The 23,516-nt window shown below is 37.3% G+C and overlaps 1 protein-coding gene and 1 long non-coding RNA gene across 2 annotated transcripts in view; one reads left to right on the top strand and one right to left on the bottom strand.

Moving 5' to 3' along the window:
- The window catches only part of OBI1 (ORC ubiquitin ligase 1), a 44,871-nt gene that overhangs the window by 7,111 nt on the left and 14,244 nt on the right, over positions 1-23,516 (top strand). The window contains exons 2-5 of the mRNA XM_082700872.1: positions 5,670-5,805; positions 7,880-7,971; positions 10,951-11,199; positions 15,765-15,853. Of these exons, the coding sequence (XP_082556998.1) occupies positions 5,670-5,805; positions 7,880-7,971; positions 10,951-11,199; positions 15,765-15,853 (566 nt within the window). The remainder of the gene's footprint in view (positions 1-5,669; positions 5,806-7,879; positions 7,972-10,950; positions 11,200-15,764; positions 15,854-23,516) is intronic.
- On the bottom strand, positions 1,574-18,154 carry LOC309848836. Its single transcript, XR_014303324.1, has 3 exons — positions 17,998-18,154; positions 5,069-5,151; positions 1,574-1,705 (listed from the first exon to the last, which is right to left on the bottom strand). It is a non-coding gene; the product is annotated as an uncharacterized lncRNA (long non-coding RNA).

The following is a 23,516-nucleotide window of genomic DNA, read 5'->3' as shown; positions in this document are numbered from 1 at the left end:
TCAACCTAAGAAATGAGAGCACAATAAAAAGGAGCCTCCCCTGTTCCTATTAATTTGGTGAACATCAAGTAGATCTGTGTGGTTGAAGTATAGGTTATATCAAGTATTGAAATAGCAGATGAAAGAGCTGTTTATGAACCAGATTATGCTTTGAATGCTATGCTTGGAATTGTGAACAGGGAAAAATCATTGCTGTTTTGCAGGAGAGCAGTGAAAGCTGCTAATTCCTATTTTAGAAAGATAGCTCTGGTATCAGTAGGAAAGGTGGACAGGGGCTCAGTTGGTTAAGCGTCTGTCTTCAGCTCAGGTCATTGATCCCATGATTCTGGGATCAAGTCCTGCTTCGGGCTCCTTGCTCAGTGGGGAGCTTGTTTCTCCCTCTCCCTCTGCCCTTTCCCCGTGATTTTGTGCGTACTCTCTCTCTCTGACAAATAAATAAATAATCTTAAAAGAAAGAAAGAAAGAAAAAGGTGGACAGAAGTGAATATTTGGAAGCCAGGAAGCTTGCGTGGGAGGAGATCATTGCTCTAGATCCATGGGCAAAACCATGAGAACCTGAACCCATTATTCAAGTGAAGATGGAAAGGAAAGGATACATGACAGGTAAAAGTAAAAGCAAAAAACATTTAGAGGTAGATTTGCCAAGTTTTGACAATTCTGGGATATAATTTTTCCACATTATAACTTTTTTGAAATCTGGCTGTATCTTAAAAGTGATGGCATCTTGCGTTTTGTAATTGGCAGCATTTTTCATTCTTTTTTCTTGTGGTACAGAAAATATTGGTGCATCTTAAAATCTCTGGGCACTTAGACTTGTTATATGATACCAGGATTTGGTGACCAACTGGATGGTGAGGCGAAGTAAAAAGGGTCAGTCAGAGCAAGCGCTGGGTATTTTAGTTAAAGTAATGAGGTGGTGGTGCTATTAACTTGGATAAGGAGTGGAGGAGACAAAGTTCAGGTTTGGACACATGATTGAGGAAGCTACAAGAGCCTTACATGGAGTTGGCTCCGAGGCACAGATACAGTAATATTGATACCTTCTCTTCTCTTTTCCTTCTCTCTCTCTCTCTCTTTTTTTTTTTTTTTTTTTTTTGAGGGATTGCTATCTGGAACCCTCAGTGTTTTTATCTTTACGTTATTAAGTCTTAATGCCTGGATGAAAAGTATACTAAGCCACTACCTTCAGAGACAAACCTATGCTCATTGTAACTAAAAGGTCTACTCAAGGTCGAACAGCTCAAGTGGCAGAGGTGGAGTTAGCCCCAGGTTTGTCTCTCAAAGCTTAAGCTCTGCCACTTACTGAGGTCCAGTTACAGAGGGTTCTCAGGAGTTGTCATAGAAAAGATGTTAACAAAATGTGATACATGAGATTAAGAGAGGAAATAGAACTATGCCAGATGAGATGGCCCAGGAAAAAAACATTAAAGAAAGCAGCTGTACCACCTCTGGTATTTTGACTCTAAGCATCTAACTCTGATCCTCTTTTCATCATACCTACTCTCCAGCGTTACTTCAGCCTTATCAAGACCAGTTCGTTGACTCCATGAATATCACTTTTTCATTGTCATCATTACCATTCATATACTCATGTCCCTTGTTAGCCATGGTCATTTATTATCATCAGTCCCTTTTCTCTCTCTTTCTCCTTCGCAAAAATCCAGCTCTGAGTGAACCCATCTATTTATTTGCTTCCTGCCTAAAACTGAATAGGTAAAAATTGGTAAGAAAAACACACACCTTTGTTAATTGGTTTTTGTTTATAGTGAAAATTGCAGATCTCAAATAGGAACTCAACAGCGTTTGGCAATCCTGCTATATTGTAAATTACTAGTAAATTTACTTTCTTGCTTTTCAAAATAGCTGCTTTATTCTACTTTCTCAAGTTGATATTGATACTCACTTCTCACTTTCAGCTGGTAACCTCTCCTCATATTTAATGATTAAAATATAAGCAGTTGGAGTAGTTAGAACATGAGAACATTCTCTCATTTTTCCATCAACAGATCTTCTAACCCCTCTACATTTGTTCTGACACCCTTGGCCTTCCCTTTTGTTACAATGAAAGACAGATCCTCAGTTCCTTAAAAGCCAAAACCTCTGCTTTGTGCATTGGATTTTATTCCCTCTTGACTTTTTAGGGATTTTGCTGCCTGTGGTTCTAATCCTTCCTCTTCTTCCTCCATCATTAATATCCCCTCTTAACTGTATCATTCTCTTTGGCATCTCTTACCGTGGACTTAATTCTTACGCTCACTCCTTCACAGCAAAACATGAAGAATTGTCTATGTTCTCTGTTGTCACTGTCTCTCAGCCTTCAGTCAAATTTCCATTCTTACCATTTACTGAAACAGTAAACTGTCAGTAACATCACAGTGACTTCCATATAATTAAATCCCATAGTCATTTCTGTGTCAATACCAAGCTCATTTTTTCTTTCTTTCCTCCCCTCCTTTCCTTTCCCCTCCCCTCCCGTCCCCTCCCCTTCTTTCCCTTTCCTTTCCTTTTCTTTCCCAGGCTCCATGCCCAGGGAGGAGCCTGACATGGGGCTTGATCTCATAACCCTGAGATCCTGACTTGAGCTGAAATCAGGAGTCTGACACTTAGTTGCCTGAGCCACCCAAGCTCATTCTCTTATTATTTGACATGCTTGGCCACTGTCTTCCTCTTGGAAGTCTCTTTTCTTGCCTTCTGTAAGACCATGCTCCTGTCCTCGAGCACAGTCCCCTCCTTCTTAGTTCGCTTTGCTGGCTGTTCCTCTTTTTCCTTCTTCTGCTTGATAGAATGCCTTGTCCATAGCTACTCTGCCCATGGAGGGCTGTCCTCTAGTCCTGTCGATTTAAATGCCATCGTTTTTTATGCTGGTGACTCTCAGACTTTCTCTTCCTCCATCTTTCTCACCTTATTTAATGATAGCACCAACCACTGAGTTATCCAAACCCATTTCTTAGATTGGGGAGATATTTAACCTTTTTTGTGGAATTAGTTACATAGAAAATACTGATTGCCTTTAAATGTGCTTCTAATGAGGGAAGCCTGTAAGAAGCAGGAGAGCATCTTGAATCTTTCCAAATGTGCACAGTTTTATGTTTTGACCATTGGCTTTCACCCATTTTAGATCAGTTCATGATTTTAAAAATAAATAAATTGATCGATTGATTAAATCACTGCTCTAAAAGTCCAGGGAAATAACTTTTCTTTCTTTAGTTGAATTTTTTGATTTAGGAGTACACTTACTTCTTGGAGTATTATAGTAATTTAGGGTGTGTGTGTATGTGTGTGTGTGTTGCAGGAAGCTATAGGATAGATTTGGCAGTATCTTTCTGGTACTTAGTTTGAGAAATTTTTTTGTTCTTAAAACATTTCATAACTTGGGGTGCCTTGGTGGCTCAGTGGGTTAAAAGCCTCTGCCCTTGGCTCAGGTCATGATCCCAGGGTCATGCCCCTCATCAGGCTCTCTGCTCAGCAGGGGGCTTGCTTCCTCCTCTCTCTCTCTGCCTGCCTATCTGCCTATTTGTGATCTCTGTCCATCAAATAAATAAATAAATTCTTAAAAAAAAAAAAGGCATTTCATGACTGAAGATTAAATAAACACACCCACAAATATATATTGGTGAGCTTGGACAAATTACATGAGTTTTAGGAAAAAAACAGAACCTGTAAAGGAAATTTGAACTTGTCTGCCTCTTGAGACTCTGACAAGGAATACCTTCTAGATAAGTATTCAGTCCTTGCTATAGGTAGGAGCACTTTGGAAGAAGAGTATGGGAAACTTTCCTTCATGGTCTTATTCATTTATTCATTCATTCATTCATTCAGATTAGTTGAACTGAATGAATTAGAATTGGTTTTTCAATAAGGAAGTCTAATTTCATGCTGAATCATCTTTTCTGTTTAGTTTTCTTATGTTAATGTTCATAATCAAGGGAGCATCTTAGTGTTTGGAAAGCTAGGCTAAGACCATGGAGTTCTTTACAGTGAGACTTAAAATGATTTCCTGCCTTTCATGTATCGCCATACATCTGTGATTTCTTTGAAAGTAGAGCCCCCTTTCAAATTAATGAATACTCATTATCTTTCTGAGGCAGACATAGAGCAGCACAAGCGTTTTCTCTGTAGAAAGTGCTTTGTGACCCAGCAATTGCACTCCTAGCTGTCTACCTCAAAGATACAGACATAAGTGAAAAGAAGGGCACTTGCACCCCAGTGTTCATAGCAGCAGTTTCCGCAATAGCCAAATGGTGGATGGAGCCCGAGATGCCCTTCAGCAGATAAATGGATAAAGAAGATGTGGTCCATATATACAATGGAATATTACTCAGTCATCAGAAAGGATGAATACCCACCATTCTCATTCACATGGATGGAACTGAGGGGATTATGCTAAGTCAAATGTCAAGCAGAGAAAGATAACTTATATAGTTTCAATCATATGTGGAACATAAGGAATAACACGGAGGACCATAGGGAAAGAGAGGGAAAATTGAACGAGTTGAAATCAGTGAGGGAGACAAACCATGAGAAACTCTGGACTCCAGGAAACAAATTTACAGTTTCAGAAGAAAGGAATTGGGGGATGGGGTGGCAGGTGATGGGTATTAAGGAGGGCATGTGTTGTGATGAGCTCTAGGTGTTTATATGCAACTAATGAATCATTGAACACTACATCAAAAACTAATGATGTATTATATGGTGGATAAGTTAACATAATAAAAAAAAAATAAGTAGTTTGTGGTGGTTCTTTCTCTTCTCCCAGTACTTTCTGTGTTTTCTCTTAATCTTCTGATCTCTAGTGTAGAAGGACTGTAAAATGGCATTTTTATAATAATAAAAATGAACAGGAAAATATTGAAAATGCTATAATGTGTTTTGAGTCCCACAGTAACATGACCTTGTGAATCAAGTGAAAGCCTAAACATTTTCATGTCATTTCGGTTTTTATTTTAAAATTTTTGCTACTTGAAGAACATTAAGTTATTATTACCTCTGGCAGTTCCCTAACTAATTAATGTTAAATACTGTCTTAATAGCATTTACTTAATCCGATGAGTTTTTATTGAGTACCTACTGTGTACTAGGCTGTCTTCTAGGCATCAGAGATTTAGGAATGAATGAAATGAAGGAACTTCTTGTTCTCATGCAGCTTCCTTTCTAATAGGAGAGATAGACATTAAATGTGTAAACAAACAATATCAGGTAGAAAACTAAAGTAACTTCTTTCTTCTATTTTGTCTTATAAAACAACTAGACACAGTCAGAACACCTACTTAATCCTGACCGAACCATCTGGTTTCTTCACAGTTTGGTTTCCTTATTTATGAGGTGTATTTACTGTGTTTACCTCACAGGACTCTTTAAAACATGGAGAAAATACATGTGAAAGCCCTTTGTAAAATATAAGACTATATAAATGTATTAGTATTTGTGGTTATATAGATGGAGTCAATGATTTTTATATTTAGTATATGTCATTATTTCTGTCAATATTTTTTGCTGTTTAAGTTATAAACCAGTGTTTTTATAAATCCTGAATAATTTCCTTTTAAAGTACCTACTCTGCTATACTCTAGAGAAACTAGAGCAAACTAGAGTTTGCTCTAAACTAAACCTATTGGGATTCTAGTTATGACTGTTGCCCTGTACTAAAAGTAATGTTTTTTTTTTCAAAGGTACGTCAGCCTGTCATATGCATCAACAACCATGTATTTTGTTCAATTTGTATCGATTTGTGGTTGAAGAATAATAGCCAGTGTCCAGCTTGCAGAGTCCCCATCACGCCTGAAAATCCTTGCAAAGAGATTATTGGTAAGGGCCTATTTTATAAACACACAAAAACGGATTTGAAACAATCTCTAAATAGTGTATATTTGGAGAAAGACTAAAGTAGCCCATTTTCACTGACATCATTTTGCCACTGTCATCCTGGATGGAGTGGTCATTTGCATAATCTGTAAGTGAACACATGAGTCGCACAAGCCACTATGAAAAACCTTAGAGCCTTGTGGAATTAACATTATGGTGGAGGCTATGCATGTGGACTAAAATATTAATGGTTTAAAGCAGCAGATGCTAAAGGTCAAAAGAGGCCTATAGAATTCAGGCAAGGAAATTCAGCTGGGAATATCAGGAAAGGCTTCATAAAGGAGGTGGCTTCACAAGATTTAAGAGTGGATAAAATTTCAACTGGTAAAGATTAGGAAGGGCATTTCATACAGAGGAAATTGCATGAACTAAGGATTAGAAGTTAGAAAACACAAAGCATGTTTTTAGAAATGATCAGTAGTTTAGTTTGGGTCTGACTACTGAAATAAGACTGAAAAAGTCAAGTGAGACTCTAGTGCAGAGAATCTTGAGTAATAAACTTATTCAGGGACTTGCTCTGTGGGTGAATAGAAGAGGAAAGTGAGATGATGGTTTTGAACAAGGGAGTGGCAAAATCCAAAATGTGCTTGAGGAATATTACTTGAGTGATGATATGTGAGTTGGGTTGAAGGGAAAAGACACAATGTGAGTATGTTAGGTAAGAGGCTCAAACCCAGTTAAGGGAGAACATGAATCCGGTTTATTTTTTATCCTTAACACTGAGTGCCATACCAGTGTGGGTAAAAGGGAGATAAAACTTGAACTAGAAGATCATTGAAATATTAAGTATTTAAAGAGCTTTTTTAGTTTTTGGATTTTATTTTGTAAGTTATAATTCTTAGATTACAGAAATTAAAATGCTTTTTACTTTTTCTGCTTTAGAAAAAATTGAAAGTGAATCTGTCATTTGTATAGAAAACACTTTTCAGAAAACCTAAGAAGTGATTGTAATAATCCCAATTTAGGGAAAATGGACTTAGTAAGATTCTTATAGTGGGAATGCAAAGGAAGATATATACTAGAACAAAAGAAGAACTAGTAGGACTTTGAAACTAAGAAATCCAAAGAAGGAATCAGAGATTATTACAAGGTTTCTTTCTTGGTACCTGGGTGAAATACGGTAAAGAAATATTTTTCTGTTGTGAACTCTGATGATTAAAATAATTTGAATGTGTTTTCCCCAGCTTCTCCTCACGTCGCTTTTCCTGCCTTGATATCTAAGTGATATTTCATAAATTAATTCAAGTAAAATAGCTCATTCATCCTTGTACTTGGATAGAACGTCCTGAAAAAGAACATCTGTAAAATGCCTTTGCTGTCATGATACTAAGTACAACAAAGAAAATAACCACAGCATAGGTGAAGAGCTCTCAGGAAGAATTCATTTTAAGTATATTTGTATTGTATTATGGCATACAGTTAATGCTGTGATTCATAATCTATCATAACTGGGTTGTTAGATTCAGTAAAAAGATGCATTAATCTTTTCATTTGTGTTATCAGTATCTAGGTATGTTTGAATACATTGGTTATAATAATATATATATCGTAATATGATTGTAATATGAACTTGTGTGTGTGTATAAAAACATTGGATAATTGTTTATGTGAAATTTAAATGTAGATAATGTAGATAATATGTTAATTGGTTAAATATAAATATAATGATTAGTTTTATGATCATTTAACAGTTGTTTGGTATTCAGATTTTGCAGTAGTCCATATTTGATAATTAACAAAATATAGCCTTTGCCTTCATTGAATTTATTATAATAAGATACACAGGTAAGTGAACACCTGTGATATTTTACTGAAGGTATTGTGGTGTTATTTGATATTTATCTTTTCTCAAGATTGAGGTGGAAAAAAGCGCTAGGTGGCAGCCCCAAGTGTGTATGTAAGGGAAAGGGTAGAAATTTAGCTGGAGAACTATATAATACAATAAGAAAACCATTTACCTTTGTTTTCATACTACCTAAATCAGAATGAAAGTTCGATTTTTTTTTCCCCCTTGTAGGAGGAACAAGTGAAAGTGAACCTATGCTAAGCCATACAGTCAGGAAACACCTTCGGAAAACTAGACTTGAGTTACTCCACAAAGAGTATGAGGTAAATAGTAATTATAATTTAAAATTAAGACAGCTTTGAATTCAAGCTAAAACTGAGCTATCTGAATTCCTGGACTTTTTAGAGTGAATATCCAATGAAATCTTATTTTAGATGCCATTTTAAAAAATATCTTGTTTGAGGGCCGCCTGGCTGGTAGCATGTGATGCTTGATCCTCAGTGTCGTGGGTTCAAGCCCCATGTTGGCTGTGGAGCCTACTTAATATCTTACTTGATAATTTTTTTTTCTTTTTCCCTTTTCTATTTCAAATAGAATACAGGAACAAATATAAGCATTCTTTTCCCTTTTTTTAATTCCATATTTGTCCTAAACAGACACATCATTTTGTAAGTATTTATAAGTATTTGCTCCCTCAAGTTGGGAGAGAAAAGAAACCCTCTTGTGAAAGTCAGTCTTCTAGCCCCCACAGAACATTATGAGTGCTCTGGTAGGTAAACAGTGACTGTAACTTTCATTCCATTTTGCTTCTCTATATATAAATTCCCTGATAATTTTATGCCTGATTCATTTTCGTAAAATAAATATACCTATGTCAGCTACCAGCGAAGAGATTTTGGTGTGAAATGTGCTATTTTCCTTTTTTTAATGTTAATCAGTAAGATTTGGGTTTTGTTTTTTTTTTTAAATTAAAATCTTGTATATTTGGGGCACCTGGGGGGCTCATTCGGCTAAGTGTATAACTTCATAGGCTCAGAGTCTTGGGATGGAGCCCCCATGCAGGGCTCCCCGCTAATTGAGTCTGCTTAGCCTTCTCCCTCTGCCTCTCCCCCCAGCTTGTACTTGAGCTCTTTCTCTCTCTCTCTATCCCGAATAATAAAATCTTTTTTAAAAATTAAGAAATTGCATATATTTATGTGCCCACAACATGATGTTTTCATATACATATCCATAGTGAAGGATTGTGTCAGTAAGCTAACTAACATAGCCGTCTCCTCACCTACTTATATTTTTGTGGTGAGAGCATCTGAAATCTACTTTGCTAGCAAATTCCAGTATTCAGTACAGTATTAACTGTAGTCATCATGCTGTACGTGAGATATCTAGATTTATTTATCTTACGTAACTACAACATTATACATATTAACCCATCTCCTTTCTCCTTCCTCCCCATTTCCTCTACCTTCCCACCCTGGGTAACTACTCGTTAACTCTGCTCGTATGTATCTAGTTTTTTTAAATACCACATTTTAGTGACATCATGCAGCAGTTTTCTTTCTTGTGAAGCCAATTTGATATGGTGATGGAAATTTTCCAAATTAGCTTCATGCTAATGGAATATGTTTATTTGTTGTTTGTTTAAAGATTTTACTTATTTATTTGATACAGAGAGAGGAAGAGTGCTCATAGGCAGGGGGAGCAGAGAGGGAGAAGTGAGCCCAATGCAGAGCCCAATCCCAGGACCCTGGGATCATGACCCAAGCTGAAGGCAGATGCTTTACCGACTGAGCCACCCAGGTACCCCTGGAATATGCGTGGTTTTTAAGCCCAGTTGTTATTTTATGTTGACTCCAGAGGGGATATTATTAATCTCTTATTTAAAATATAGAATATTTTTAAGTTAAGGTATATGCATGGAAACTGCTTTCAGTTGCCTCAAAAATATTTTGAAATAAAGTGGGGACTAAATAAATGACTGCATAAATGTTCATTCATATATGTTTTCCTATTCATATTTGTTTATTCATTAATATATTAATTCCAACAAAAAACTTACTTTCTTATTTATAACGCTATTTAACTTGACGTGTACTGCAATTTAAAATAGTAAATAGTACTGTCTGTTAACTCTAAAATGTATTCTTACATACTTAATATTTATCATACTTAGGTATTAATCAGATTAATCCTTTAAAGAGTTCACTGGCTATTGAACTACTTGGAGTTTATTTTCTAACAACAGAATTTATAACGATCTTAGTTTAAGATGTAATATCTATTATAGATTAGTAAATGGTATCACATAAAAGAATTCTAGACCAAATGTTTAGGAATTGGATTTAAGACAGTAAGCAGTTCCAGATGGGGAAAACTATTACTTGAAATAATCACAGTGGTAATAGAAGAACCAGAATGCAGAATAGTTAAAAGTAAAACTAAAAATTAACTACACGCATTCTGAGTGGAAAGTAGAAGGACATGGTATAGGGTTATACTCCTACTTCAAATGCAGAAGCAAAAATATAAACACCAAAAAAAAACTATTATGACCCTGGTCAACACTGTCTTTTTTTTTTTTTTAAAGATTTTATTTATTTATTTATTTATTTGAGAGAGAGAGAGATCACAAGTAGGCAGAGAGGCAGGCAGAGAGAGAGGGGAGAAGCAGGCTCCCTGCTGAGCAGAGAGCCCGATGCGGGGCTCGATCCCAGGACCCAGAGATCATGACCTGAGCCGAAGGCAGCGGCTTAACCCACTGGGCCACCCAGGTGCCCCAACACTGTCTCTTTTTAATTCCCCTCACTAAAGCAGTTAAAAATGCCTAAGAATTGTCTTCTGTGGAGTCTACTTCCTTGTTGAATTCATGTGACTTGCCTTGTTTTCTGGCTATCTTCAATAAAATTCAAGATTTGACATTTTAATTTTTATTTTATTTTATTTTTTTAAGTAAGTGGAGCCCAGTACGGGATTTGAACTCATGACCTTGAGATCAAGAGCTGAGCTAAGATCAAGAGTCAGACATTCAGCCAACGCAGCCACCCAGGCACCCCAACATTTTTATTTTCTTAACCAAACTATCACTGAATTAAAATGAAGGCAGTGGAAATACCTGCTTTTATCAGAGTCAAATGCGTTTTGAGAATTTCAGCTGTATGTGACTTTTTGCTTATAAAACTATTCTGATGCATCTGTGTACCTACACAATTTTGAGTATAAAATTTTAAAAACAAATTGACCTCAATTTAACATACATATGTGTTTAGTATCTGTGTCTATTTAATGGTCATGTGATTCTTTTTCAGGATGAAATAGATTGTCTGCAGAAGGAAGTAGAAGATCTTAAGAGTAAAAATCTCAGCTTGGAGTCACAAATTAAGACTATTCTGGATCCTTTAACCTTGATGCAAGGCAACCAAAATGAAGACAAGCATCCAGTTGCAGAAAATCCAAGTAAAATTGACCCAGAAACTGTAGCGGAGTGGAAGAAAAAACTTAGAACAGCTAATGAAATCTATGAAAAAGTAAAAGATGATGTGGATAAGTTAAAGGAAGTAAGTAGTGGTGGTTTTTAAAATTCTACTGTAGTTTTTTAAAATTCTGTAATTCAAGTCCCTAAAAATAGCCATATTAACTTTACTCATTAGAAGATTAAACCATAAGTGACTCTTAATCTCACAAAACAAACTGAGGGTTGCTGGGGGGAGGGGGTTTGGGAGAAGGGGGTGGTATTATGGACATTGGGGAGGGTATGTGTTTTGGTGAGTGCTGTGAAGTGTGTAAACCTGGTGATTCACAGACCTGTACCCCTGGGGATAAAAATATATGTTTATAAAAAATAAAAAATTATATTAAAAAAAAAAAAAGAAGATTTTGAGGGAAAGACAAAAATCTGGATGAGCATTTAAACAGTAGAACTTTTTCCTTCTTAAATGTCATTAGCTGCCAAGAAATATCAGATCGTTCCATTTGTGACCATAATTGGAGACTAGTGCTTCTGTATGAGTTTGCATCTTCTTGTACAAGAGTGACATCAGTTTAAAGGATGTGTTTCTATACCCCTCTTTGTGTTTTGCCTTACTTTTTTTCTTAAGCTTGTCAGTGACTGCCCTATATGAATGAAAATGAACATGTATCCAGTTCCCTACCTATAAAATGGAATATTTAGAACATATCTTTTCTAATACTACCCTTATCTGATTTTTAAGATTGTAAGTAGTTAAAGACTTAATGACTAATTCCAAGGAAGCTTTGAGTAGTTGCTTTAGAATACTTATTGTAAAAAAGTATTGTAGCTTATGGAGTGGGTTCATTTTTTTCATTTGTTCTTCCTTTCATCCAACAAGATAAGGCATAGGTGGAAAGGCAACCTCTAAGATTTTCAGTCTAGGAAAACAAAAGAGATCCCTGTCCTCAGTATGAAAGGTTGTTACAACCAAGCGCTGGAGGATTTTGTTGGCCAAAGGGACCAGCCTTTGGCTTTCATTTCAGGTTTATCCACAGTGGAGTACTGTGCTGAATAGAGGTGGTTTTGTGGTATCCATGTCCACAACCACCCGTTTAACCTGTTGTCTGCATTCCCGTAAACTATTGTTATTGTGTGGAATTATTAAATCCAGTCTCCTTGAAATCATTAATGAGCTTCTTAAAGAAGTACCACCACATACTGACCCTTGGATCCTCAGTGAAGCTAAGTTGCATAGAAGTCTGCAATTTAGTATAAATACCAAGCCATCTTCACATACCTACCTCTAAAATAAATGTTGTTTGAGCTCAGAAAAGGCTGAAATGAAAGAAGGGAGCTTCGTGCTTTCAGAGAAAAAAGAAACTACAGATGTAATTACACTAAATTTGGTACAAGTTTAGGAGAAGTGTGGAGTTTCTTTGGGTATTGAAGGCCAACATTAGCCTGTTGGTTTGTCCAGAAGAGCATATAAAAAGGAAAGATAGCTGGAAAGTTACAGTATCATTAATCTACAATGTCCCCTTTAACTTCCCTTGGTATTCTTGAGCTATTAAGTTCTGCGTGGTTTCCTTTATAGTTATTAAACTTCATTTAAATTTTTGGCAATAAAATGCTTCTTTGAAGGTGAGGATCTGTATGAAGATATTACTCTGGGCTTGTAAAAGTGGTGTAGGGGTTTTTATGTGAAAGAGAAGTACATAAAACACAGTTTTTCTTTGCTCTTTTAAAAGTTATGTGTTGGGGCGCCTGGGTGGCTCAGTGGGTTGAGCCGCTGCCTTCGGCTCAGGTCATGATCTCAGGGTCCTGGGATCGAGCCCCACATCGGGTTCTCTGCTCAGCGGGGAGCCTGCTTCCCCCTCTCTCTCTGCCTGCCTCTCTGCCTACTTGTGATCTGTCTATCGAATAAATAAAATCTTAAAAAAAAAAAAATAAAAGTTACGTGTTAAATTCAATACCCAAAGCTACATTGAGTCCTCAGAATTATTTGGGTTATTTAATAAGCCTATTTAAATATTTGGGATTAATGTTTGGGATATTTAATAAGCCTGGTGGTGGTATTCCGTAGTACTAGGCAATAAACTAGGACACAAACGAAAAAAAATTTGAGTGTGAAGTACAAAATAACAAATACAGGAGTACAAGAGATTCAGACTACATAGCATGAGTGAAATGGAGTTGTTTTCTAATGTTTCAAGGCCTAGGTAGGTTTTGAAGCCATTATGAGGCCAGTATCCTTACCCAATCAGTGTTGCAATGCAAAATAGTTATCTGAAGTCTTCATTACTCTTTTAGGTGCAACAAATGTGTAGAACTTTGCCCTTTGTAATCTTGACCCACCTAAACTGAAAATGCCTTTGATGGTTGGGGGGGGGGGGGGGAAAGAAAAGAAAATACCTCTGATACCGTTGAGGAACCAGCCAGTTCCTAATGAGGATATTAGAGAGCCACAGTATTTGTGAAAGATCTTGAAATGTAGTGATACAGTATGGAAGGGATGGGGAAAAGAAATCAAATGAGTTTCTAATTTAAGCTTATCATCATCATCAAGAAACATTCACTAAGTGCCTCCTCTTATGGTGCTATGTTTGAAAGCTTAATTCATTGTAAATGATTTTCCTTGCATCTTCAGAGGGGCAATAATAGTGTTTATCAGTCACTTAAAGAATTAACCCTCCACAGTACTGGTTGGTTTGCAACCATGAGGATAAGCAGCTGCTAAAGAGCCCAGAAAGAACCTACGTGAGTGGGGCACCTGGGTGGCTCAGTGGGTTAAGGCCTCTGCCTTCGGCTCAGGTCATGATCCCATGGTCCTAGGATCCAGCCTTGCATCTGGCTCTCTGCTCTGCAGGGAGCCTGCCTCCCCCTCTCTCTGTGCCTGCCTCTCTGCCTACTTTCGATTTCTGTCTGTCAAATAAATAAATAAATAAAATCTTAAAAAAAAAAAAAGTTAAAGAACCTACGTGAGTGTAAGTGCAAGAGCTAGCTAGCCTTTGTGCCCAGAAGAATGCCCTTCCTCTCTTGTCATCCTCCTGGGGTATTTTTGTGTAGGTGGATGAGCAATATAGTCAGAAGTTCTGGAAATTAGTCAAAAACATTTGTCAGAATTTTGAAATCTGTTTTTAAGTATTTTGGGTTAAGCCTTTTTGTTGACAGTTTTTGTGACCCATTCACTTTAAAATGTTTTAGATGTCAATGTTCTAGTCAAACAAAAGGTAATTCTCTTGCCAAGTTAGTGAGATTGGTTTCTAGGCTAGGGAATGTTATTCTTTGGAATTAAAAAATGCCATAACTGAGGAATTTAAATAGCTTTTAAGAAGACTCTAAAATTGAGGCACACTGCTTTTTGTATAGAATCAATATTTAACTTCTAAATTTTCTAGCAATTAATGTTTGTTAGATAATTTTTAGGTATCAGACAATTCAAAAAGAAAGTCATAGTTGGAATTTTTTTTTTAATCAAATGAGAATTCTTAGAATCTATTAGAAAGTTTTGACCCGGGGCTTCTGGGTGGCTCAGTGGGTTAAGCCTCTGCTTTCAGCTAAGGTCATAATCTCAGGGTCCTGGGATCGAGTTTCACATCAGGCTCTCTGCTTAGCAAGGGGCCTGCTTCCTTCCCCCACACCCCTCCTGCTTCTCTGCCTACTTGTGATCTCTCTCTCTGTCAAAATAAACAAATAAAAAAAAAAATTTTTTTTTTTTTTTTAGATTTTATTTGTTTATTTGACACACAGAGATCACAAGTAGGCAGAGAGAGAGGAGGAAGCAGGCTCCCTGCTGAGCAGAGAGTCTGATGCAGGGCTTGATCCTAGGACCCTGGGATCATGACCTGAGTCCAAGGCAGAGGCTTTAACACACTGAGTCACGCAGGTGCCCCAGTAAATAAAATCTAAAAAAAAAAAAATTGACCCACTTTTGAGAACCCCAGAAGTTGTGGGCCAAGGCATTTGGGAAAGCCTTTTGAAGAAAAGCAAGTAGTTTAATTATGTTAGATTTGTTACCACTAAAAAACTATATTTTTAAGTAGCAACACAAAATCAATCTTATAGCTCAAAGTTCATGAGAATTAACTTAGCATTAGTTTTGCAAATGATTCCATATAGTGTAATGTTACCATGCTTAGAATATACATTTATGTGAAAAGGAAAAAAAATATTTGCCATTAGTATAGTCCTTTAATGAATCTAAGATAACTAACATAGCTCTCTTTATTTCCCTGGATAGGACAATTGCGAAGTGCTTTGGGATTATGGATTAAAAATGCTTGGTTGTGTTCACAATTTCACAAGTCATTCCCAGTGATGATTTTTTTTTTAAGATTTTTTATTTATTCATTTGACAGACAGAGATCACAAGTAGGCAGAGAGGCAGGCAGAGAGAGAGAGAGAGGAGAAAGCAGGCTCCCTGCCAAGCAGAGAGCCCAATGCGGGGCTCGATCCCAGGACCCTGGGATCATGATCTGAGCTGACGGCGGAGGCTTTAATCCACTGAACCACCCAGGTGCCCCCCCAGTGATGATTTTTAAGTTTCTGAAGGCCATGTGCTAGTATTCAATTTTCTGCTATCACTTTAAAAAATATAGATGGCTCATGACATAATTTTTACTAGGTACTTGTTTTAGCTTGTGCTTAATTATTTTCAACTCTTTTTTAAAGGCAAATAAAAAATTGAAATTGGAAAATGGTGGCCTGTTGAGGGAGAATTTACGACTGAAGGCTGAAGTTGATAACAGATCACCGCAGAAGTATGTATTTTGCTCATAAAGCAATGTTTTAGATTATGTTAATATTTTAAAATAAGCTGCTGTTATTGTATGTGTTTTTCCTTGGACTATTTTCATTGAAACATGTAGATTTAAATAGAATGTCTTGCCTCTAAAAGTCAAGTGGATACTTACATTATTGGTGAAATCTTTGTGTCATTTAAGGCTAATTTTGAAGAAAGGATTTCCTTCTTACCTTTTCCTTATCTGATTAGCAAGAGGATTGTTTTACATGACCTAAGAGAGGAGAACTTTCACTTGGTTTTATATGTAAATGTTTAATTGTACTAACAGAGAGTAGGGCGATTAATACGATGCCCTTCAGATATTCTCTGAACTAATCTTGATAGTGGTTAACATATTTTTAGTGCTTTCTCTTTGCCTAGTACAACAACCTATGGTGTACTTATTAGTGTTCTCCATTTACAGATAAGAGAAAAGAGGTATGGAGAGATTAATTTATCCAATCTGCACAGCTAGTAAGTGGTGGAAACAGGATTTGAACCCAGGTAGTCCAGTCCCAGAGTCCACGCTGTGTTACATTACACAGAGAACCTTTACATTATTACACTAATCATTATACTAGAAAGCATATCTGAAATAGAGTTTAAGGCATTATCTGTTGAAGTTTAGACTGATTTTAATTGTACAATTAAGTGAATCTATTCTTCACTTGATGGGATAGTTTTCATTCCATTCCAAGTAAGAGAGTACAAGTATTGACCTCTTTAGCAGTTTGTTTAAAATTATAAGAAACAGTTGAGAATTGAAAATTGAAGTTGGAGAAAAGATAGGAGATGACACTTGAAGTTTTTCTTCTCCAGGGGGAAAAAAGACAAGGAAGCAGAGAATATTGCCCTCCGTCCCTCTTTGAGGGGTGGCATATCAGAACTCCACATTTTCTTTCTGTAATTACTAGACTTCATTTCTTCCTACTGGAAAAAAGCAAGGAAGACATAAGCAACCAGTGGAAATTTATCCTACTGGAAGAAGCTCTCTGCTTATCATATGAAAAAGAGAAAACGTTACCTTTAGTAAAACCAAGTGTGGTATCAGGAAATGGTAGAAATAAGCCATAATTACTCAAAACAGAGATAACTAACCAATAGAGAAAGAAGCATAGCTTTTACTTTTAAGTAGTTACTTCCCCTGTGCTTTCCAACCTCATTTTTCTTCCACTGTTCAGATAGTGTTCTGCTTTGACAAATTAGTGAAATAAGCTTAGGAAATGTTGCTGTTATATGGTGGTTTGAATCTCTGCTCCTCTCATTTATTGGCACCCCGCCCTGCCAGTCATAGTAATGCATGTCCATTAGCTGCATTCCCCACAGTGTGCTGAATGGAACTAAAGCTATTTTGTCTGTAGCTTTTATTTCTTGAAAAGTTGCCCACCAGATTGCAGATTTAATGCCAGCCACCAGGATGTGTTTTTAAATATCCATGGCTCCAACCTGATAAGTAACAGAAGAATCTCACCTGAAGAAACCTGGCCTCTGACTATTCTAACAAACAGTCACACTTTGGAATCCCATATAACTTTCAGACTTGCTATCTTTAACTTCCATTCCTTCCCTTCAGGGGTAGGGAATAGTTTCACTTAAAAAACGATTTGAACTGACCCCTATTCCAGATCAATTTGCAATGCATTGAGGTATTAAATGCATTGCATTTGATTTATAGCTTTGTTTACTCTGCATCACCAAACTCTAGTGGGATTCAGAGAGAAGCTGACCACAGCTGAAAATACCCAGATCTGGTTCATCTGAGGAGAGCTCCTATTTGTACTGAGAAAATATGAAATTTCAAGAGTTTAAAAGTAAATGCAAGCAAATAAAACCATATGTTTCATTTTGTACCCTTGATTAGGAAGTGCCTTAACCGGTTACTTTTTTTTTTTGCCTACTTGGTTAGGAGTCAAGGTGTCCATTTTATGCATACAGCTTTAGTTTCCGATGTATCCTTCAAATTTTGCAGATATACTCTACAAATCATGCAAAAGAGAGAGCTTTAAGGTTTAGATACTGGAGAGGAAAAAATTTAGAAGAGTGTAATTGCCAACTTGAGCTGTCATAGCAAAATACTGTAGAAGTAGTGGCTTAAACATTGAATATTGTTTATTTTCTCACAGTTCTGGAGGCTAGTCATCTCAGATCAAGGTTCAGCCATTTTAGTTTCTGGCAAAGGCTCTCTTCTTAACTTGCAGACAGCCACCTTCTCACTATGTCTTCACATGTCTGAAAGAGAGTTTTTGGTCTCTCTTCCTCTTTTTTATCTTGGAGAGGGCGGTCGGGGAAGGGTAGAGGGAGAGAAAATCTTAAGCAGGCTGCACGCCAACACCCAGCACAGGGCTCAACCTCACAACCCTGAGATTATGACCTCAGCTGAAATTAAGAGGGATGCTCATCCAGCTGAGCCACCCAGGTGTCCCCTGTATTCCTCCTCTTATAAGGGTATCAGTTCTGTCACACTAAGGCCTCATCCTTATGATCTTGCTTAACCTTAATTACCTCCTAAAGACTCTCTTTATATAGTAAGACTGAGGGTCAGGGCTTCAGCATGCGAATTTGGCTGTGGGTGGAGAATACAGTACAATCCATAGCAGAAGGTATTTCTTTCCAAGACACTCAAATCGTGCTGTTACCTATAACGAGAATAACAGATGGTGTGGATAAGGGTGACTTAAACATTTACATTGGTCTCATGTAGATGGTGCCATATAAAAGTAATGTATTTTATAATACTTTAAAAACAGTGCCATAACCTTTTAAGATGAAAAACTGGGTTATTATTTATCTTTTCTGCTACTGTTTTTCTGGTTTTTTCCATCCATTATATCCAGTTTTAAAGTGTGCCTGGATAATTTTCCTTCCTCAACTTTAACCTAAAAGCCTTTTTCAGCAGTATATTAGATATTCTACTAAGCATATTCTTCTTGGCTTCAGTAATATCCATTCTGTCCCTTGTCAAAAATCCATTGTCCTAATATCTAAACTGGTGGTCCAAAAAATGGGATCTTTTTCTTTGATTTTATATAGCCAGTTCCTGAATTTTTCTTCTCTTCTAAAATAAGTTTATTTCACTACGGAAAATGATATGTTTCCTCTTTCAGTTTTCTTTAACATGGACTCCTTTTTTTTTTTTTTAAGATTTTATATATTTATTTGACAGAGAGATCACAAGTAAGCAGAGAGGCAGGCAGAGAGAGAGGGGAAAGCAGGCTCCCTGCTGAGCAGAGAGCCCGATGTGGGGCTCAATCCCAGGACCCTGAGATCATGACCTTAGCCAAAGGCAGCGGCTTAACCCACTGAGCCACCCAGGCGCCCTTAACATGGACTCCTAAGAGAATCATATCTAATGGTGGTGGTGATATGTCCTTTAGTTTACAAGGTTGATAATTTGAAGAAAACTTACTCTCCCAGCCACCCTGGGAGTACTGAATGTTTATTAACACTCTACAAGGTGCATTGAACTATATAAAGTAAATACTCTTCCTGACCCCTGAAGTAGGTTAGGTTGCCTTGCTATAATTTCTCTTACTACTTTGTACTTTCCCTTCATAGCACATATCATAATTGCTAGTTTTTAATATTTTGTACAACTGTTTTACGGCTTTCTTCTGTCTAAGCCAGGACTATAGTTGTATTCACTATTTTAGCCACTGCATTTTACAGAGTTCTGGCTGATATTCTTCTCCTAATATATATTTGTTGAGTAAAGGGTTGATAAACATAGCTCTTTTTTTTTTTCTTAAGATTTTATTTATGTATTTATTTGACAGAGAGGGAGAGAACACAAGAAGGCAGAGCAGCAGGCAGAGGGAGAGGGAAAAGCAGACTCCTTGCGGAGCAGAGAGCCCAGCGTGGGGCTCGATCCAGGACTTGGGGATCATGACCCAAGCCAAAGGCAGATGTTTAACCGACGGTGCCACCCGGGTGCCTTGATAAACATAGCTCTTAAGACTTGGAGGAAACAAGACAGATCCCAAATGTGGTATACTTAATAGGAAAAATGACTAGGTGGTGTTTATGCAGCTTATGAATCACAGATTCTACCTCTGAAACTAATAATACACTATAATAGTTGATTTTTAATTAATTGATTTTAAATTTTTTAAAATGAATTAAAAAACATTGACAAAATGGGAAGCAGGATGTGCTTTACAATAATAGAGAATTAAGAGTCGTAATCAGATGCAGTATACGGATCTTCTTTGGATATTGATTCATAACAAAGCATTCAAAGACATTTTTGAGGCAGTTGGGTAAATTTGAATATGAGCTGGATATTAGGTGATACCAAGGGATTACTGTTAATGTTATTTACGTATTGTGGTTACCTAAGAAAAATGTCTATATTTTCTTCTAGAAATGAATACTAAAATGTAGACTATAGAGTATTTTAATAGAAGAAAGGGGATGTATAATCAAAAAATAAAACCTATGAAACGTGGTTCCTACCTCTAGAAAGTTCATAATCTAACGAAGGCAAGAGAAAAAAATATATGAAACAAACACAGAACAGATACTAAATCAAGTATCAGAGACCTCGGTAGGAGTTCAGGGAATGACCAGTGTGTTGCAATGGTGCGAGTGTTTATCAAAGAGACAAGACTCGAGGGCACCTGGGTGGCCCAGTCTGTTAAGCGTCTGTCTTCAGCGTGGGTCATGATCTCAGGGTTCTGGAGTCAAGTCTTATGTTAGGCTCCCTGCTTAGTAGGGAGTCTGCTTCTTCCTCTGCCTCTGCGGCTCCCCCTGCTTATGCTCTGTTTCCCTCTCTCTCTCTCAAATAAATAAATAAGTAAAATCCTTTAAAAAGAAAAAAAAAAAAAAGAGGGAGGACTTGAGCCTGGCTTTGAAAGATGGAGATTTCTATGAGAAGGAAGGCATTCTGAGCTAGAGGGAAACAGCTTGAGCTGTTAGAAATTCTAAGTAGTCCCTTTAGTTCCAGTCCCTTGTCTCCAGTAGTAGCTACAGTTACGCTTGAGAAACATGGTGGCTTCCCTCTCATACTTATCAGAGCAGAAGTCCGCTATGTAATTTGCATATCTCTCCATTGTGACCTTCATCACCCCGCTTAAATAGCTGGTTAGCATGACTCCACGATATCCATCGTTTTTTGCTTTAAACAGAAAGGCCTGTTCTCAGTCTCCTGTTAGTGGGGAATGCGAAGTGTGTCACACCTCCACATGGTAAAAAATACAAGAATGAGAAGCTTAAGGGAAGACTTTAACATTTCTCATATTCCTTAAGGGAAGACTTAACATTTCTCATATTCCTAAATATCCTTGGCTTCAGTTACTATTCCTAAACTGTGCCCAGAAATGTGGATATACTTGTTCTTGATAGAATTAGGAGTGCCTTAGTAATTTTTTTATTTTTTAAGCTTGAAGAGATATGAAGAATTGACTTTTAAAGCATTAGAAAGTTTCATGCCCTCTCTCTGAGATCTTTCTCTTCAGTTGTGCCACACACACACACACACACACACACCCCGCTCTGGGCACTTTAGGCAGGGTTTTTGTGGTTCGTGCCAGCTATTAGGAGGCTTTAGTGGAGCAACAGTTCTTGTCCTTGGCTACTAACTTATCTTAACAGCCTAGGGTGTTAAACTCCATGTACAAAACTCTGTAGGCCATTAACATCAAACTTGGTTATAGTTGGATTAATGGCTTTCCTTTCTGGAAATATGTATTCAGGAATGTTATGTGTTCTTGTCATTGTGTCTTTAGTGAGATCTATGGATTTGATAATGTCTCCCTGTATGCAGCTCTTCTACTGCACAGCAACCCCAAGGCTTGTCATTATGTACCAGTCTTCCCCCTGCCCCTGCTCCTTCTGGGGGAAGGTAAAGGCTCCAGATACTTTCTGGATAGTGAACAGTATTTTCTGTTATTAGTATAAGAAAAAAAAGTACTCTGAAGAGGAAAGGATTGATTTCATAGATTATGACCTGGGATTTCTTCTCTTTCTGCTGTAGTGTGCCTTGATGAGCCATCTCATTTACTCCCATAGCTTTAATTATCATCTACCTGTATGTCAGAGATAAAATAAAATATAATAAATCTTTGTTTGGTTTTACCTTTTGTCCTCTATAGATTCATATTTGTCTATTTGATACCTTCACCCAAGATCCTGTACCTTAAATTCACCACATAGTGTGGTGTTCAAATAAATGCTTAGCACTGGAGACAGATTACCTGGATGCAAATGTCCCTGCTTGCTCTCTGCCCTTCCTTCCCCTACCCAGTTCATTTTCACCATACTTGAAATTGTGTTTTTTTAAAATATAAATCAAAATTTATATAAAAGTCTCCTACCTAAAACTGTCCTGTTTGGTTTTTTTTTCCTAAAATAAAATCCAGATTCTTCACAAACCAGTCTTATGTTTGCCTGTTCCACTTCATATCATTCTTCTGGCCCATGCTGCTCCAGCCATACTGGCCTTCCTCTGTTTCTAAAACATGATGGACTTTTGCTCTTTGCTTAGAATGTTCTGCCTCGGGGCGCCTGGGTGGCTCAGTGGTTTGGGCTGCTGCCTTTGGCTCGGGTCATGATCTCAGGGTCCTGGGATCGAGCCCCGCATCGGGCTCCCTGCTCCGCAGGAAGCCTGCTTCCCTCTCTCTCTCTCTCTGCCTGCCTCTCTGCCTACTTGTGATCTCCGTCTTTCAAATAAATAAATAAAATCTTTAAAAAAAAAAAAAAAAAGAATGTTCTGCCTCCATATCTTTATGTGGCTGACTCCTTCTGTCATCAGATTCAGAGAGGCCTTTCCTGAACATCATTCTGAAGCAGCCCTCTGTCTTAAAGTCCTTACTCTGTCTTATTGTGATACCACAGTGATAAAATCATGGCATGACGAAGCAGTATAGTGTGTGATTTTGAGCACAGGCTCCAGAGTCAGACTCAGTAGGACTGAACTCTGGTTTTGTCCACTTACTCTTTGTGATTTGGGGGAAGAGAGTTAACCTTTATGTATCTCTGTTCTTGACTTCTGTGAAATGAAGCCAATAGTAGTACCTATCTTGTAGGGAGTATTAAGGGTTAAATAAATGAAAACTTGAAATGTACTTTTAACAGAGCCCACAGCTAGTACTGAACCAAGGTTGTAGTATTATTGTCTTCCTAACCCTAATCAGTCTGAAATTATCTTGTTTAATTACTTGATCTGTTTGTTGTCTGCCCCTCCATTCTAAACTCTAAGCTCCCCAAGGGTAAGAATCTTATTGCCTACTTCCTTTACTTGCAAAACCGCAGCACCTGGAAGGCATGTGATAAATATTTGTTGAACAATTAAATGAAGAGATAAATAACAGTCTATAAATTACTTAATCCCTTGGAGCCATTATTTTTTTTATATATATATAAAATGTGGATGATGTGTTACTGCGAGGATGAACGGAAGTAATTTTATGTCCTTGAAACCATGTGTAGCACAAAGAACTGATAGAGGTGTGTGTTTAAATAATTGTATCCATTATCCTTTCTACTCCAAAGATTGTTTATCCTCTTGCTTTGTTCCTATCCTTGATGGCTTTACTACTCATCTAGTTGCCTCAGATAAACACCTCAGTCTTCTTTATCCACCCCTTCTCCTCATCCCACACCTAATTGTTTAGTATATTCTATCTATCCTACCTCTTAAATGT

The sequence above is a fragment of the Mustela nivalis genome (assembly GCF_964662115.1).
Source record: "Mustela nivalis genome assembly, chromosome: 15".
NCBI lineage: Eukaryota > Metazoa > Chordata > Mammalia > Carnivora > Mustelidae > Mustela > Mustela nivalis.
This window is presented reverse-complemented; position numbering and strand designations above follow the sequence as displayed.